Genomic DNA, 15,030 nt, shown 5'->3' on the forward strand with positions numbered 1-15,030 from the left:
GTGGAATAAAGACTGCTTTACTTCCACAATTCCTTGGCAAGTCTGGAAAGAGGACATGCCCCAGGGACCTGCTGTGCGTCAGCCATCACCATGCTATTTCAGATTGGTCTTTGCTTCATTGTTAACCCTTCCTGTCTGTCTACTTTTTTCAGTCTCACCAGCAGTATCAGTCCTCTCACAGTGCCCCCTTGCCAAAGAAGAGCTACTCCAAAATGGAGAGCAAGAATTACAGCATGTATGAGGATTACGAGAATGAGGCCTATGGCGAATTCGAGGGGGATGAAGATGAAGACATGGGGAAAGAAGAGTATGACGACTTCACAAAAGAGCTGAACCAGTACCGGAGAGCTAAGGAAGGGACACATCGGGGGCGAGGTATGGCTGCCGTTGCCAACACGCTTCCCAGGCCAAGCCACTTTTCTAATCAACGTGTTACAACAGTTTGCTTATTAAGGTTGATGATCAGTCACCACGTAAGGCTCTGATCTTGTAGTTGGCTGCATGCAGGTGGACTGCTGTGCCCACTCTGAGCCCAGGTACAACAGAGGTCTGCTTCAATTGCAATGGCCAGGCCAAAATAATTCATTAGTGCTGCATAGTGAGACCCAGAGACAGCCATTTCTTTACATCTTTTACTCTGTGAGGGCAAAGGCCAGATCCCAGTTTTGTAGCTTTATATTTAAAGATGCATTCTTTCTCTCATGTCTAGATAGATTTTAAAATACAGGTGAGGTTAAAAAAAAAAAAGTGTGTCCTTTATGTGCAAAGAAAACAAAGTCAGACTAACACGGCAAGTCTGATTTCATCCTGCTAAAGTACATTCAGAGTAAACTCTGAAGTGTAGCGTGTTGCTGATCTTGGAGGAGGGATGAAATTTTATGTGCGCTAATTTCCCTGCATTCACAATGGCTGCTTTAAAATGTTTACGTCTTAGCCACTTTAAGAGTAATTGCTTCAGAATATTAAAAAGCATTAACCCACTTAAAGTCAAATAGCACCAAAACTTATTCTTTCAAAAGTCTAAAATACACAGAACCTGCTCTTATAAGGAGGAGGCGAGTGTTTTGATGTCTTTACTAACCTGGTATGTAATATATAGATAGGGTCACTGAGTGGTAGAGGTGATAACCTGGGACTCGGAGGATCTGAGTTCAGTTCCCTGCTTTTCCACAGATTTCTTGTGGGACCTTGAGCAGGTTATTGTGTCTCTCTGAAGCTCTGTTTTCCTAACCCTAACCCTAACCTTAACCCTAAAGTGGGGAGAGTAGCCCTACCCTCCCTCATAGTGGTGTGGTGAGGATAAACACAGAGATTGTGATGCGCTCAGATACTGTGGTAATGGGGGGCAGGTAAGTACCACAGATTGATGGTTTCTGGTTACAGATTGATAGCATGGTACAGATATTGTACCCGGCATGTATTGTCTTTTCCATATTCTTCACTATTTAAATGTGATGGGTAACCCTTACTGGAATGCCTTTGACTTTCCTTTCAATTAGGTATGCGCTTACGTTTGTGTTCCTTAGGAAAGTGACCCTATGTTGTATTAGTAGACTTAAAAAAGCCCAGCACGCCCTCGCAAACTCATTGATCTCACTAGCAGCAACTGAGAGATCATTTTCTGTCATAAGCTGATCTGATTGTCCTCTGGAAGTGAGACTACATGTTACTCCTATGAACTGACTTGGTACCTACTCCAAAGACCGTCAGATGTGGTGCCACGTGGCTGTCTGAGTGTTCAAGTACTGCGATAGTAGAGTGACGCTTGTTTGCTTGCTCTATAGGCAGTCGAGGCCGAGGCCGAGGATACCGAGGGCGTGGAGGCAGAGGTGGAATGAGAGGGCGAGGCATGGGCCGAGGAGGCCGTGGGAGAGGGAGAGGCGAACATCCGGAAGAGGAGGAGGAGATGTATGAGGAAGAAATGGAAGTAAGGCCTGTTACTGACTGTATCTGAGTTCCCCAGAGGTGGCGAGCGTTAAGGGGGAGAACATTCCTTTCTGGAATTAGAAGCGGTGGGTGAGCGTCAGTTTTGGGCCAAGAGTCCGGTGCCCTGAGCGCTCTGTTCTTTCTGAATTGCAGTATGGTGACAATGAAGAGCCAATGGGTGACGAGGAGTACGACGACTATTCGAAAGAGCTGAACCAGTACCGGAGGAGCAAAGAGGGCAGAGGGCGAGGTACATGACTGAGCCCAGAGCAGAGTGAATTAGATGGTGCTCGTGGGCTCTGCGCAATCCGGAGAGTAGAACCAGCCTGTGGTATCATAATGGTCAGGTTTTATTTGAGGGGAGGAGTATAAATAATGATGCTGTTTTACTCTATTTCAGGTTTAAATCGGGGGCGTGGACGTGGCCCCAGAGGGAGAGGAAGCAAGGGGATGGGCAGGGGAAGAGGAAGAGGTGGGAGCAGAAGTGGAATGGGGAAAGGTGGCGGAATGAATGAGGATGACGATTACTATGATGAAGACATAGGGGTAAGCAGCTCTGCCTTGTCTCCTTGGGGGTTGTCGGAGAAAAATACAGTTCTCACTCTCTGGTTGGGTGCAGCAAAGTCCGATACTTTATTCTCTCGAGCAGTTGCATAGAGGGAGAGAGTGCAGTTTCCCCCTCCTAGGCAGGTCTCTCTCCAGGTAAACAATTCCAGCAGCATTTATACCTTTTGTTAACATACAATAATAAGCAACAGCTGCATTTTGTTTATACATAGGTCATCTTGATATCTTAATTTCTTTACTTATTTAGACTCTAGTTTACATTCCATATTTATCGACACAAGGTCACAACAACTTCTCACACAGTTCTTTCCCACTCGCCTCACACGCTCCTCACTTCTACAGATTTCGCGTTATTAGGGTTACAGTAAGCCTGACTCTTGCTCGCAGAGGAGACCGTTCCCATTGAAATCCCTGTCAGTTCTTGCTCTACTTCCACAGGGTCTAGCTGCACTTGGGTTACCTGTGAAAAGATGCCCAGGGGTTTCTCTCCAACATACCAGACAGGGTTCCCCAGAAATAATTTCACTTGGATGTATTGAATTCTGAAATACGGAACTTTCTGAGCCCGCCCAGGGTTCTGTGCACCCAGAACAAAGGTGGTCAGTTTGCACATAAAGATGGCTTTTTCTGCCCGCCAGCGCTGCATACTGCCCTAGGCTCAGAGCCCTCCTCCTTCTATCTCATTCATCATCGCCAAGAGTAAAGATCCAGCCCTTGGCCTTCTGCAACCCCATTGGAGTACAGAACTTGAGAAATAATGAATAGTCCTGATGATGAGGCACAGAGCAGAGCACATCCCAGCTCTCTTTCCCACCAGGTTTGGCTCTGCAGGGCCCCCTAGGAGTAAAGCCAGTAACTCTTGATCTTGCTCAGTAAAGTGACACCGAACCAGCACAGAGAGCAGACCTGCCACGAGGACAGGGCTCCTTTTATCTAGTCACTTTTCTCATCCGAGCTGCACTTCGATGGCAGGAGGCTGCTGATCGGTCACATACTCCTGTGCTTGGCAGTCAAGCTTCCAAGCAGCCCAATTTCTGAACCCCGGGCATCGGTTTTCTCCCTTCTTTCAAGGGGCTCCTCTGCCTGTTTTTGTCTGGGCTGAGAAGTGCTCTCAAGCACTGTTTGACTGGAACCAACTAATGCTAAAAAGAGGGCGGCATCTCAGGGAGCCCTTATTAGGATTCATGTCACTAAGTGTATGCACTGACCTTACAGTCAGAAAAATGACCCCCATTCCCCACCCACCGAAAAGATGATCTCTGAAATACCTTGAAATGAGCCTAAAGTCTAGACTTCATATTTGTGTATTTCCCATCAGAGTAAAAATGGGACTGGTCCAGGCTTCGTGACAATAATCCCTTTTCTAGGCAGGATGAATTTTTCAGTTTCGGATGGGCTGACTGACAAACCAAGTTGAAATCTGTCTCTCCATCTAGCTACAGTCAGTCAGGCTGCGAGTCTTATGCCCCCTTCATGCAAGACCTTCATGTGCACTTCAAAATGCATATTGTAGGGAGGTTATTGTAGGTTAATTTCTTTCCATGGCTAGGATTTGTCTCCTCATCCTTGTTAACTACGCCCTTACAATTCCTGCAGGATGGAGGAGGTGGTGGAAATTACAGGCGGAATGACCATGATAAACCCCACCAGCAGTCGGACAAAAAAGGAAAAGTTATCTGCAAATACTTTGTGGAAGGCAGGTGTACCTGGGTAAGGAAATAATTAATGGTGGCTTTGACTTTACTGTTAAGCATTTCTTTAGTACCTAAAATGCATCCAGGTCTGTACAAGATATAAACTGAGATGTATGTGATCCTTGGTCTAGAACATAGAGTCTAGAATACATTTGAAAGTGATAATATGCTGAGTACTAGGAGCGTTACATCGAGTGTAAGGAAAATCAAGCGTGCAAACACCAATCTGAGTCAAACGCTTTACTTTCTGCTTTCTGATTCTCCGATTTTAAAAACACAAGATGACGGTGGTACACAGAGCCCAGTTTTCAAGGATTTCAGGACCAGAACTCTAGCAGAGAATCAGCTCCATTACAAGTGCCTTATAGGTGTTAGCTGCCCCCTGTTATCATGTATGCTTTATTGTTCCATTAACGGTGTGGGTGTTGTACTTTTTCTGTACAGGGGGAGCATTGCAATTTCAGCCATGATATCGAGCTACCAAAGAAGCGGGAACTGTGCAAGTTTTACATCACTGGTTACTGTGCGAGGGCGGAGAATTGCCCTTACATGCATGATATCCTTTCCTCTTGTTCGCTGCATGTTCACCACAGAGATCAGTGGCTAAGTCAGTCGTGTGCAGCCCTGTGCAACAGGGAAAAAAGGGCCAGAAGAATAGGTCCCTGCACCAAGCAGCCTACGATCTATAGGCAAGTGCTCGTGTGATACTGGTTCCCAGAATGTGAGGTGCACCCACTTGTGGGAGGGGACCGTGAAGGGCTAGCTGACAGTGTAGACAGACCTCTCATTCGTTTTAAAAAAAGTCAATCGCTAGCTGTTCGAATTACAGACAAATCTTTCATGTTGTGATCTGAGTTAACTGATGCAGAGACGTCTGCCTAAGTTTGCAGAGAGCCTGAAACAATAATGAGGGGAGAGACTACCCTGAGTGTAACCTATGCCTGCATGAGCCTGCAGAGAGCCTGAATGCTGAGGTGTGAACAGCCCCATTCATTTCGGTGAGTGCTGACTCAGATGCCAGTGATGGCATGTTCATTATTTCACTGCTCACCGGAGCATGTCAGAAAGGAAGGGGAGGATCCCATGATGAAGATCTACACTAATGTTTCCCCGGGGGGATGGAGGCTAGGACTAGCCATGAGTGTGTGGAAGATGTATACCTTAAGATGTGTAGGCTTTTAACAGTGTATGACAGCTGCAGGGACACGAGTGAAGGCGAGCTCAGCTTGTGAACAATACAGTATGGAGTAAGCACAAGGGAATGGGGTCTTCAGGCCACAGAGCTGCACAGAGCAGGTGGGTTTGCATGAGTTTTGGAAAAGGAGAATGTGGAGTGTGGGGCAGTTGTGCTTTATTTTCAGTGTTGGGACTGTAGAGATATCACATGCTTAGTAAAAATGTACCATTGGTGCAGCATTGTTAAAAAAACCTGTCTGCCCATTGACAGATTATCTTATAAATTACTCAAAAGAGTTTTATTTTCCTTAACACTTTGTACGAGACTTTCCTTGTAAACTGTTCCACACCACTGGGAACTGTATCAATGGGGACGACTGCATGTTTTCCCATGAGCCGCTCACAGATGAAACACGGGAGCTGCTGGACAAGGTAAAAGGGAATGTTAATGCAGGTTCCTTTCCGAGTGGCTCTCTTGCCTTGGCTGATTCTGCTGCCCAAGCGAGACTTTCACAGCAGGGAAAGAGGAGTTTGTAAGATGGGGTAATGACGGTGTCATCTGAAGTTCCGAGATTGAATTCTGAAAAGGGAAGTGCAGGGAGCCTGGTCTGACTCTGCAGAGCAGAAGCCCCATCATTTGGGACATTTTCAGCTTGCTAGAACACTAGTTTAATGTACAGTAAGAGACAAGCCTGTGCTGGCAGACTCTCATATGGAACCTCAGCACTGGAGAAACACGGGCCCAGGCTGTGGTCTAACCAGCCGTGCCAAAACCTGGCAAACTCATACCAACATGGGCTGTTTAGTGCCTTGCTTTTAACTGCCTCTCATTTCTCTCTCCCCCTCAGATGCTGGCTGATGATGCAGAAGCAGGTGCAGAAGATGAGAAGGAAGTTGAAGAGCTAAAGAAACAGGGCATCAATCCATTACCGAAACCTCCACCTGGAGTGGGCCTGCTGCCCACACCCCCTCGTCCTCCTGGACCGCCAGCTCCAACTTCTCCCAACAGCAGGCCAATTCCTGGAGGACCACCGCCTCCTCCGCCACCCCCTCTTCCACCACCAGGGCCACCACAGCTGCCACCACCGCCGAATGAGCCTCTCTCACCACAGCAGCTTCAGCAGCAGCAGGACATGTATAAGAAGATCCCATCTCTGTTTGAGATTGTGGTACGGCCTACGGGGCAGCTGGCGGAGAAACTAGGCGTGCGGTAAGCATGACCCTCCCAACTACTTACGGCTGTACTAAAGGAATAATGCTCAGTGGGAGAGTCAGGAATAGGAAAGGAGGGTTGTGTGTGCTGTTGGTAGGTCATGATTCATATTCTTAAAGTAATTTTACAGGATGAAATTCATCCACAGCCCCTCTCAGTCACAACCAAAACATTCCCACTTGCAGCCTCGTTATTTAATGTAGCTAATATATGGAATTTCTTTGTGTTATTTGCATAGTAGTAAAATTCTCCCTACATGCGTCTCGGACACTCCGTGGATCCTTTAGACATGGTACAGGGTGTATAGGAACCTGTGTGTGGTTTCACGGCACACAGCGTGCTACTGACCCCTTAGTGCAGTCATTGAGACAGTGTAATCTGAACATTATGTATTTCCTGCTCTCTCTCGGAGTAGGCTCGGAAAGGGGCCAGCCAAGGTTCTGCTCCTGACATCTGGTTTGCTACAAGGTTAGCCTGTCTTCCTTGCCCAGAGAGACCTCTGTGCCATGGCATGGTGGTTTAGGCAGGAGGGGGTTGCACTGTGTGAATTCAACATCCTGCTGCCATTTCATAGCAGTGTAGAGAAGGGCTGGGGACACAGTCCTGCTGCTACTGAAACTCGACATTAAAGAGCTGGCTGTTGAAGTTGAGAGATGTGGAATAGGTGCCTTTTGTGTGGAAATGAGGCTTTTCTGGCAGCTCCTGCCAGTGGGTGCATTAAAACAACATGATCTATTCCTGCAGGAAGCAGAGCATGCAGCAATGGGCATTCCCTGCAGCACCATGCCTGTCCTTCCCATCTGATGGGGATACTCCTGCAAGCCCTGGTTTTTGTTGGGAAAAGAGACTGATCTCAAGTTTGCATTTTAAAAGTTAAATTTCCCTCTGTTCTCTTCCAGGCACCCAGTTCCACCACCTCCCCGCTTCCCTGGGCCTGGTGGACCACCTGGGCCTATGCCAGGACCCATGCACCCGGATATGCATCCTGACATGCACCCGGATATGCATCCTGACATGCACCCAGATATGCATCCTGACATGCATCTGGACATGCACCCCGACATGCACCCGGACATGCACCCGGACATGCCTATGGGCCCTGGGATGAATCCTGGGCCTCCAATGGGTCCCAGGCCCCCAATGATGCCATATGGCCCGGACGATTCTCCACACTCTGGAATGATGCCCCCTGGCCCACCTGCGCAAAGCTTCTACGATAATTTCTACCAACAGCAAGAGGGCCTGGAGATGGACCCTGGCTTGATGGGTGACCCAGGTATGTTCCTCTTACTAGCTGTCCCCTGGGTTGTCTCTGTTTACCAAGATTGACAGGAGTTGGTCTGGTGCAGGGAGGGCTGAACATGCGATGTTAGCTGCCTGTGAGCACTTAACGTGCTGCTCTGGGTGGCTGGGCAGAACTCGCACCAGCCAAGACTCAAACATTGGCTGGTTTTATGGGCATAAGTCACTCTTTACTGCTTTCTTGAGTGTTGGCTGCTATATTCAGCTGTATGAGAAATAACTTCAGTGTCGTGTGACTGTGAATGTTTGCCCTGTTCCTTCCATGGCAGAGGACTATGGGAATTACGAGGATATGGACGAGCCTCTGGGAGAGCATCTTTTCCCTGACCAGTCCTTGGAACCTGACTCCTTGTGTGAAGGAGGGGCTTCAGGGTTACACAAACCATCCGCCAACATCCCTGACTTCCTGCCATCAGCCCAGAGAGCCCTGTACCTAAGGATCCAGCAAAAGCAGCAGGAAGAGGAGGAGAGGGCTCGGAGACTGGCCGAGAGCAGTAAGCAGGAGCGAGAGAATGAGGAAGGCAAGTGGCAGAGCAGCACTGGACTTGTTCAAAGATGTGTCCGTGAAGGATGCCCCTGCACAAGCTACCCTATCCCCAGGGGCTCCACACCCGCCTAACCTGCTACCCTGGCTTAGGCCTTTGGCCTGTTTCCTCCCAGAGTCCAGTGGCTCCATTTCTGGTTGACTGGAGTTGGTTGCTGCCTTCCCCCTCCATGTGGACTGTGGGCACTGGCACATCTGAATTTCCATGCTGTGCTTGCAACATTCCTATGCTTGCAGGTCTCTCGGTGACAGAGACAAGAATGCTATCCCAGACCTGTCTTTGCCCAGCCCCTCCCTATGAGGGTTAAGGTGTCTTGGGGGACAGACATTCTCCCTGTTTTCCAAATGGCAGCCCTGTGGGAATGTCATTCTGCATCCCATCCCTTCTGTCCCCAGCTCCTCTTGGAACATACTCGACAGCTCAGGCTGGCGATGGAGTTTGTGCTTTTATTTTACAAGAGACAAATCTTAAAACAAAAAGAGGAGCGATAGAGATCGTGATCTCAACAGACAGCGCCTGGTGCCAGCGTGGGCCCCGCATGGGAGCTAGGGAAGTATTATCTGCAGGTGGCCATCTCGGTTTTGTAGTGAAGGGCACTGGAGGTTTCTGAAGAACATGCACTCGGGTCTTTTCCCAGTAAATCTCCCAAGCACTGATTCAGAAACTCCCTTCATAGGGACGGCCTGGGGTGAGCGCCGAAAGTCATGAAGGAAGAAATAGGTGAGAGGAAGAATGGGAAGAGTACGCTATAGAAATAAGAGCAGCTGGCTGAAAGAGCCAGCAAAGCCAATGTGGTTTGGTGAGGTCGGGTGCCTGCTAAGTGTTTGTGGATCCCCCTTTGCAGCATTGCAGAAATGTGAGCTGCCAAGGAGCTGAGGGAGCTGTGTGTTAGTGTGACCCTCCCAGAACCAGTTACCCTGCGCTTAGCTGTAGTTGCGCACACTGTGGTATTTGCTTACTCTCTTCTCCTTGTTCCCAGGTGATCCTGGCAACTGGTATTCCAGTGATGAGGATGATGGTGGAAGTAGCGTCACTTCCATACTGAAAACGCTAAGGCAGCAAAGTTCAAGCAGGCCTCATGCCCAGGCATCCCATGGAGAAACCATTGGCAGTATCGGCCCATCCTCAGGTGTGAATGACCCTCGCCTGCAGAAGGCCCAGCCAGCAGGGAGCAGTCGGCCTGCGGATCCACGTGTGCTGCGGGATCCCAGGCTGTCTCGAAATGCTGATACTTGTGGTCCATCTAGCACTGGAGAGGCAGGGCCCACTGACCCGAGACTAGCACGACACATTCCCATGCCTGCCCTGAAATTGGATGCTCCTCATTCCAGCACTGCTGCCAGTCAGAAGGCTGCCTTGGTTCCTGAGGAGGAGGAAGGGGAAAGAGCACTAAGGGACAAACCAGTCAATATCCCCTTAGACGCACTGCCAGCCCACGCTCTGCGGGACCCCAGGTCTCAACTGCAGCAGTTCAGCCACATAAAGAAAGACGTGATCCTGAACAAGCCAAACTTTGCCCGAATGGTCCTGTGGAGCCCTGAGGATCTGATTCCACTGCCTGTCCCAAAGCAAGAATTTGTTCCTGTCCCAGCTGCTCTCCAGTCATTACCTGCCCTTGACCCACGACTCAACAGGCCCCAAAATATAGGCCTTTCTGACCCCAGACAACGAGGGGCAGCCGCCCAAGCAGAGCCTGCCACCGGTTCTGGCACCAACATCCCTGACTTTGAGCTGTTGTCAAGAATATTAAAGACTGTGAATGCGTCTGGCAGTCCAGGGCCTGGGCAGAGCGATAAACCGAGTGACCCTCGGATGCGCAAAGCCTCAGCCGATCCCAGGTTACAGAAACCAGCAGAGCCAGCAGCTGCCAGAGCAGCTAAACCTGCAGAGCCAGCTCAGCCAACAGCTGCTACCACGCCCAGCAGCGAGACAGCTCCCACCATTGCTCCCTACGACCCCAGGCTGCTGACGGCTGGCGGACTAAGCAAAGGCAGTAGCCAAAGCAGTGTGCTCAGTGGGATTAGCCTGTATGACCCCAGGACTCCCAGTTCAGGTGGCAAAGCCGCAGAGTCTCCCAGCGAAGGGACTGCATCGTTGAAAGGCCCAGAGGCCAGCAAGACCGCTAACAAGGCCAAGGAGCCTCTGTTTGTGCGCAGGTCTGCGCTGGACCAGCCCGAGGCCGAGAAGGCAAGCGCTGAGCTTGCAACAGACAGATACAATAGTTATAACAGGCCGCGTCCCAAGGCCTCCTCCGCCACCCCCACAGCCTCCTCCACACCTGCCCAGGAGACTGCACCTCAGCCAGGGGTTCATAACCTCCCTGTGCCCTCTGTCTATGGCATGGTTAAGCAGACCACAAAGCCTGGGTCAGGCAGCCCCTTTGCAGGGAACAGTCCTGCCCAGGACAGTGAGCAGCAGGATGCTGGGTCTCTGAAAGATGTTTTTAAGGGCTTTGATCCCACAGCTTCACCATTCTGCCAGTAGTATTAAGGGACTGACCTTGCATCCATGTATTGAAGAACAGCGCGCAGGGTTGGTAACTGTTTTTTTTATTCCATTCGTGCTCACTTTAGCCATAGAACATGTATATAAATCGTTTTGGTTCTGGTCAGTGCTGTAACCGATAGTCTCAAAGATTAATTTTAAATGACTAATCAAAGTATCCTTGTGCAGTAATAATCAGCATTTTGTTTGACTACCCCCATAGTTTGTTTTAGAGCTTTCTTTCAAAATGCAATTGCAATCATTCTCGGAAAATAATTAATTGTCTGAAATCTCCCTGGGAAGCTGTGGCTGATCTGTCACGCCACCCTTTTGTCCTCTCTCTTTGCAGTAGCCGATCATCTCCCCAGTACTACATTCAGGACAAGGGTAGTGACAGACTGGATGGCAAAGAAATGTGGTTCATACGTGTTTTTTAGCAGATTAAAGCTGTGAGCCATGCGGATTAGTAGAATGTGTTCACTTCTAAAATGTAACTAACTGAAGTATTTGTATCATAGTCTTTTTTAAAATTCTAGTACAGTGAACAGAATTACCATGGAAACATAACCATGTGGGATTATTTTTGTAATTGTGGGGGTTTTGTTTGCTTTTGTTTTATGTAAATATTTTATGCCATTTCCTGGAGGTTGTTTGATTGTAAGACCCAGCTGGGTTGTAACAGGACTCGCATTCTCGAGACCTTCCGTGGATGGCCATGGAATATTTGCATCCCAAAAAGTTGTGCAGTCTACCAAAAAAAAAAGGTTGTATTATTGAAATTAAATTATTAATCTCAATCAGATTTCACTTGTATGTATTTTGCGTATGGACGGTTTTTCCATAAACACAAATCTGTGTTCTAAGATTTTCAGTAGATGATCCCCACCAGGGGTAAAACCCATCTCCTTCCAGATGGGACGGGTGAACTCTGCATGCTGTGCATTTAGGAGGCAGAGTTTTGTCGAATAGTGCCACACTACGAAGAGAGGCTGTTCTCTAGGAAAGGTAGGAAAGCGATGTTAGGTGCTGAATACTTTTTCTGATTCATTGTGTGTTTAGAAACAAATGTGGTGATGGAAGTGTTGAGTACAATGAACTGTGCTTTCAGTGTGTGCAGGGAAAAGCAGCTACCAGGGCAGGGACCTGAGTGACAGCTAATCAAGATTTTCAAAAGATGAATGGGATACAGTAGAGTCTGTGGTTATGAAAATGGTTGTTGAGGGAAGGAAGATCTAGGGTGACTCCTTTCTGTGGCTCAGTGTTCTTGCTCCAACCTGTTTCAGTGGGTAACGGGGGTAACAGGTTTATAAACTTTCCCAACAGATGAGACAAGTCTGTAGTTTATGGTTCCCTGATCAACCCTCAGCCCCGCACTTGTCTCAAACGTGCTAGATCTTTGTACTAATACTTTTTTTTTTCCTCCTTTCCATGCTCCCCTTGGTAGCCTCTGGTTACTCTATGTCTATCAAAATACCCTACTGCTTGGTATTTCGATAGTGGTATCGCTGTGGAGCTAACTGGATTCCGCCGTTCGTCACGTGAATATTGGTAGTACCCCACACTCCCAAGTATTTGGCTGCAAAGCCTGTAGCAAACATGCTCACAAGTATTGGAAGATGAAGACATTTTAGGCAAAGTGTCTTTAAAGCATAAACTGAACCAAGGAAAAGCTAAAATGCCTGCACCTTTTTAGCCATATGTTGAGACATGGATCTGTACAATGTACATGACCAAAATGCAGTATCAATTCCTGTGAAATAATGGAAACAAAGTTAAATATTTTAAAAACAGTTTTATAAACATGGCTGAGCCAGGTGTGTTCTTCTTTACACTTTCAGCCAGGTCAGTGTCTGTGGTACTATCAGGAAAATGTCTATGGAGTGTGAACTGAGTATATAGCGCTTTCTTCTGACCAAGGCACAAGCCAGAACTTTTGTCAGAGACCCCAAATATTTGGTGATGGTGAGTGTTTTAAAGGCACAGTGTGCGCGTCGTAACTCTCCTTCCCCAGAGCCTCGCACCAGGGAGTGCTACACCAGCTTAGAGGAGGATCCGGTGCCAGGGTATCCCAGCTGACCCACCTTCACCAGAAGAGAGGGTCCTGTTCTATTGCAGAATAGATCCCAAGGGGCTGTACCTCTCTGCCTTGAGAATTCATCCATTGCATCATGTCACAGTGGCTTGTCATCGAGCTGGTGTTTGCATAAGGAGCAATGTGAGAGGAAAAACATTTCTCAGTACACTGGCTGCCGTCATCGAATCTGCTTTAGGATGAATTGTCCCAACAGTGGGACAGCTCCTTAAAAACCCATTCAGTTTTGCTGTAAGCGTTATAATTTGTTTTGAAAAACTTCTACAGCTAATGGTGCATGTGAGATTAGTATTAATAATGCCAAAATAACTCTTCAATTACAAAAATCCAGTCTGGACTCTGAAGTTTTGTTTTGTTTGTTTGGTGTTAATTACTTGTCTTCTTCCCTTTGGACGCTATTTGTTTTACTTCTTCCTGCACCCCGCTTTAATTTGAGGCAAAAGATTATATCAGACTTACTCAAAACAATGTCTCTTAACCCAGCTGGAGTCCAGAAAACTCAGATGCCAATGGATTGTGCTGATCTCTTCGATAAGTGGATGTCTAATGGAGATCGAACCTATTCGAATTTCTGCTTGCATCTCTCCCTGAATTTGTGTGCTAGTTTTCAGTGAATCAGTCTGGCCTGTGTGTGTGTAGTAGCTGGCGCACTGCTGCAGTCGTTCACCTCATGCCTTCTCTTGGTGTAGCCTCAGCTCCCAACCTGCAGTGAAGTGGGACATACAAACTCCTGGCTTTGGAGTTTGGCTGGTATCACTAACAAAAAAGAGAGAAGTGAAATAAATCATTTGTGTCGTGTTCCGCCATGTGAGATTGCTTTTAGGGAGAGGGATGTAAAATCAGTGGCATTTGTACCATAACCCTAAACATTTGTAACAGAAATAAAAAAAACAGATTGAACTCTGTCCAGAATATGAAAAGTGATGATGCTCTACTTTGGAATAGATTCCCCATAACATAAAACCTCACCAGTCTTTAATCCATTAATATTTTTCCATCTGCCAGAGCTTTAAGAGGAAAAAATAATGCTCTGAGGTTGTAATAAACTGTAAATACTATTTCAGAATTGAAGTTGTTGATGCAAATATGTATATACTGTATTGGTATTTTTACAATGACTGTTTCATTGCATGGCTTTGTGTTTTTTTCCTTTTTTTATTGCACATTTGTCTTCCAAAAATGTCATCTATATTTCTCCTGTGAGCTCTTTAATCTATAATTGTATTCCTGCCATTAAAGGATGCAGTTATTTTAAAGGTTTCTGGTTCATTTGGCTCGAGCATGGGTTAACTACAGTTGTGTGTGTTTAGCAGTCCTGCCTGATAGCCCTTAACAAATTATAGCCTTCACTTTCATGGGGGAGTTAAAAAATCCCGTCTTGTCTCATTGCAACACTCTTGGGCAGGACTGTTCCATGGAGTGAAGAACGGGGGAAAGAGTTTAAACCCAGGTCACTGTTTTTGTGTTTAACAGTTGTGGGGGGCGGGGGGGGAGAATGCACTTTGTAGACATGTTCCCACTCTATTTTTAACCCAGTCTTACTCAGGCATGTAACATTGTTTAGAGAAGAGCAGTAACCCTGGGTGTGAATATCGGAGTGCTGACGGCACACAAATAACCGCAGGGTTAAAGGGATGGAGCGTGTTCTCAGGAAAGAGTTGTTAGGAGGAGGTGGCTTTGCTGTCTGTCCAAGCACCTGTATGTCTCTCTGCCCTGAGCACCTCACAACCAGGCACTTGATCTTCACACCTCTCCCACTGAGCATCATCTCCACGGTATCAGGGAATCGCCGCACCAGGGATGGGGAATGGACTGTAGGGAGTGGCCCTTCACTGGCCCCTCCAGAAGGGTTAGATGGGTCCTGATGGTCATTAGCATCTTTGAATACTTCAGGCAGAGTTGTGGATCTCCTCCGTGGAGGGTGCCCACGAGAGCTGCCGGTGCCTTCAGACTCCTTTCACTTGAAAATCTCGCTCGCTGTAGAGAAGCAGAGAACAGGGCCCAGGAGCCTTGCGCAGGGAAGTGGGATTT

The 15,030-nt window shown here is 47.6% G+C and overlaps 1 protein-coding gene across 6 annotated transcripts in view; it reads left to right on the plus strand.

The window, feature by feature from the left end:
• ZC3H4 (zinc finger CCCH-type containing 4) overlaps window positions 1–14,255 on the plus strand; it is a 32,329-nt gene extending 18,074 nt beyond the window's left edge. For 3 of the 6 annotated variants that reach the window (XM_030546643.1, XM_030546646.1, XM_030546647.1), the window contains exons 4-14: window positions 153–375; window positions 1,785–1,927; window positions 2,080–2,176; window positions 2,327–2,472; window positions 4,090–4,203; window positions 4,632–4,743; window positions 5,686–5,795; window positions 6,212–6,573; window positions 7,476–7,852; window positions 8,148–8,399; window positions 9,403–14,255. In XM_030546643.1, coding sequence (XP_030402503.1) covers window positions 153–375; window positions 1,785–1,927; window positions 2,080–2,176; window positions 2,327–2,472; window positions 4,090–4,203; window positions 4,632–4,743; window positions 5,686–5,795; window positions 6,212–6,573; window positions 7,476–7,852; window positions 8,148–8,399; window positions 9,403–10,907 — 3,441 coding nt within the window. In that variant the 3' untranslated portion in view covers window positions 10,908–14,255. The remainder of the gene's footprint in view (window positions 1–152; window positions 376–1,784; window positions 1,928–2,079; window positions 2,177–2,326; window positions 2,473–4,089; window positions 4,204–4,631; window positions 4,744–5,685; window positions 5,796–6,211; window positions 6,574–7,475; window positions 7,853–8,147; window positions 8,400–9,402) is intronic. The other 3 variants (XR_003998263.1, XM_030546644.1, XM_030546645.1) reach the window with 3 other exon arrangements.
• Window positions 14,256–15,030: the final 775 nt, after the last annotated feature.

This window comes from Gopherus evgoodei, unplaced genomic scaffold (assembly GCF_007399415.2).
Source record: "Gopherus evgoodei ecotype Sinaloan lineage unplaced genomic scaffold, rGopEvg1_v1.p scaffold_48_arrow_ctg1, whole genome shotgun sequence".
Taxonomy (NCBI): Eukaryota; Metazoa; Chordata; order Testudines; family Testudinidae; genus Gopherus; species Gopherus evgoodei.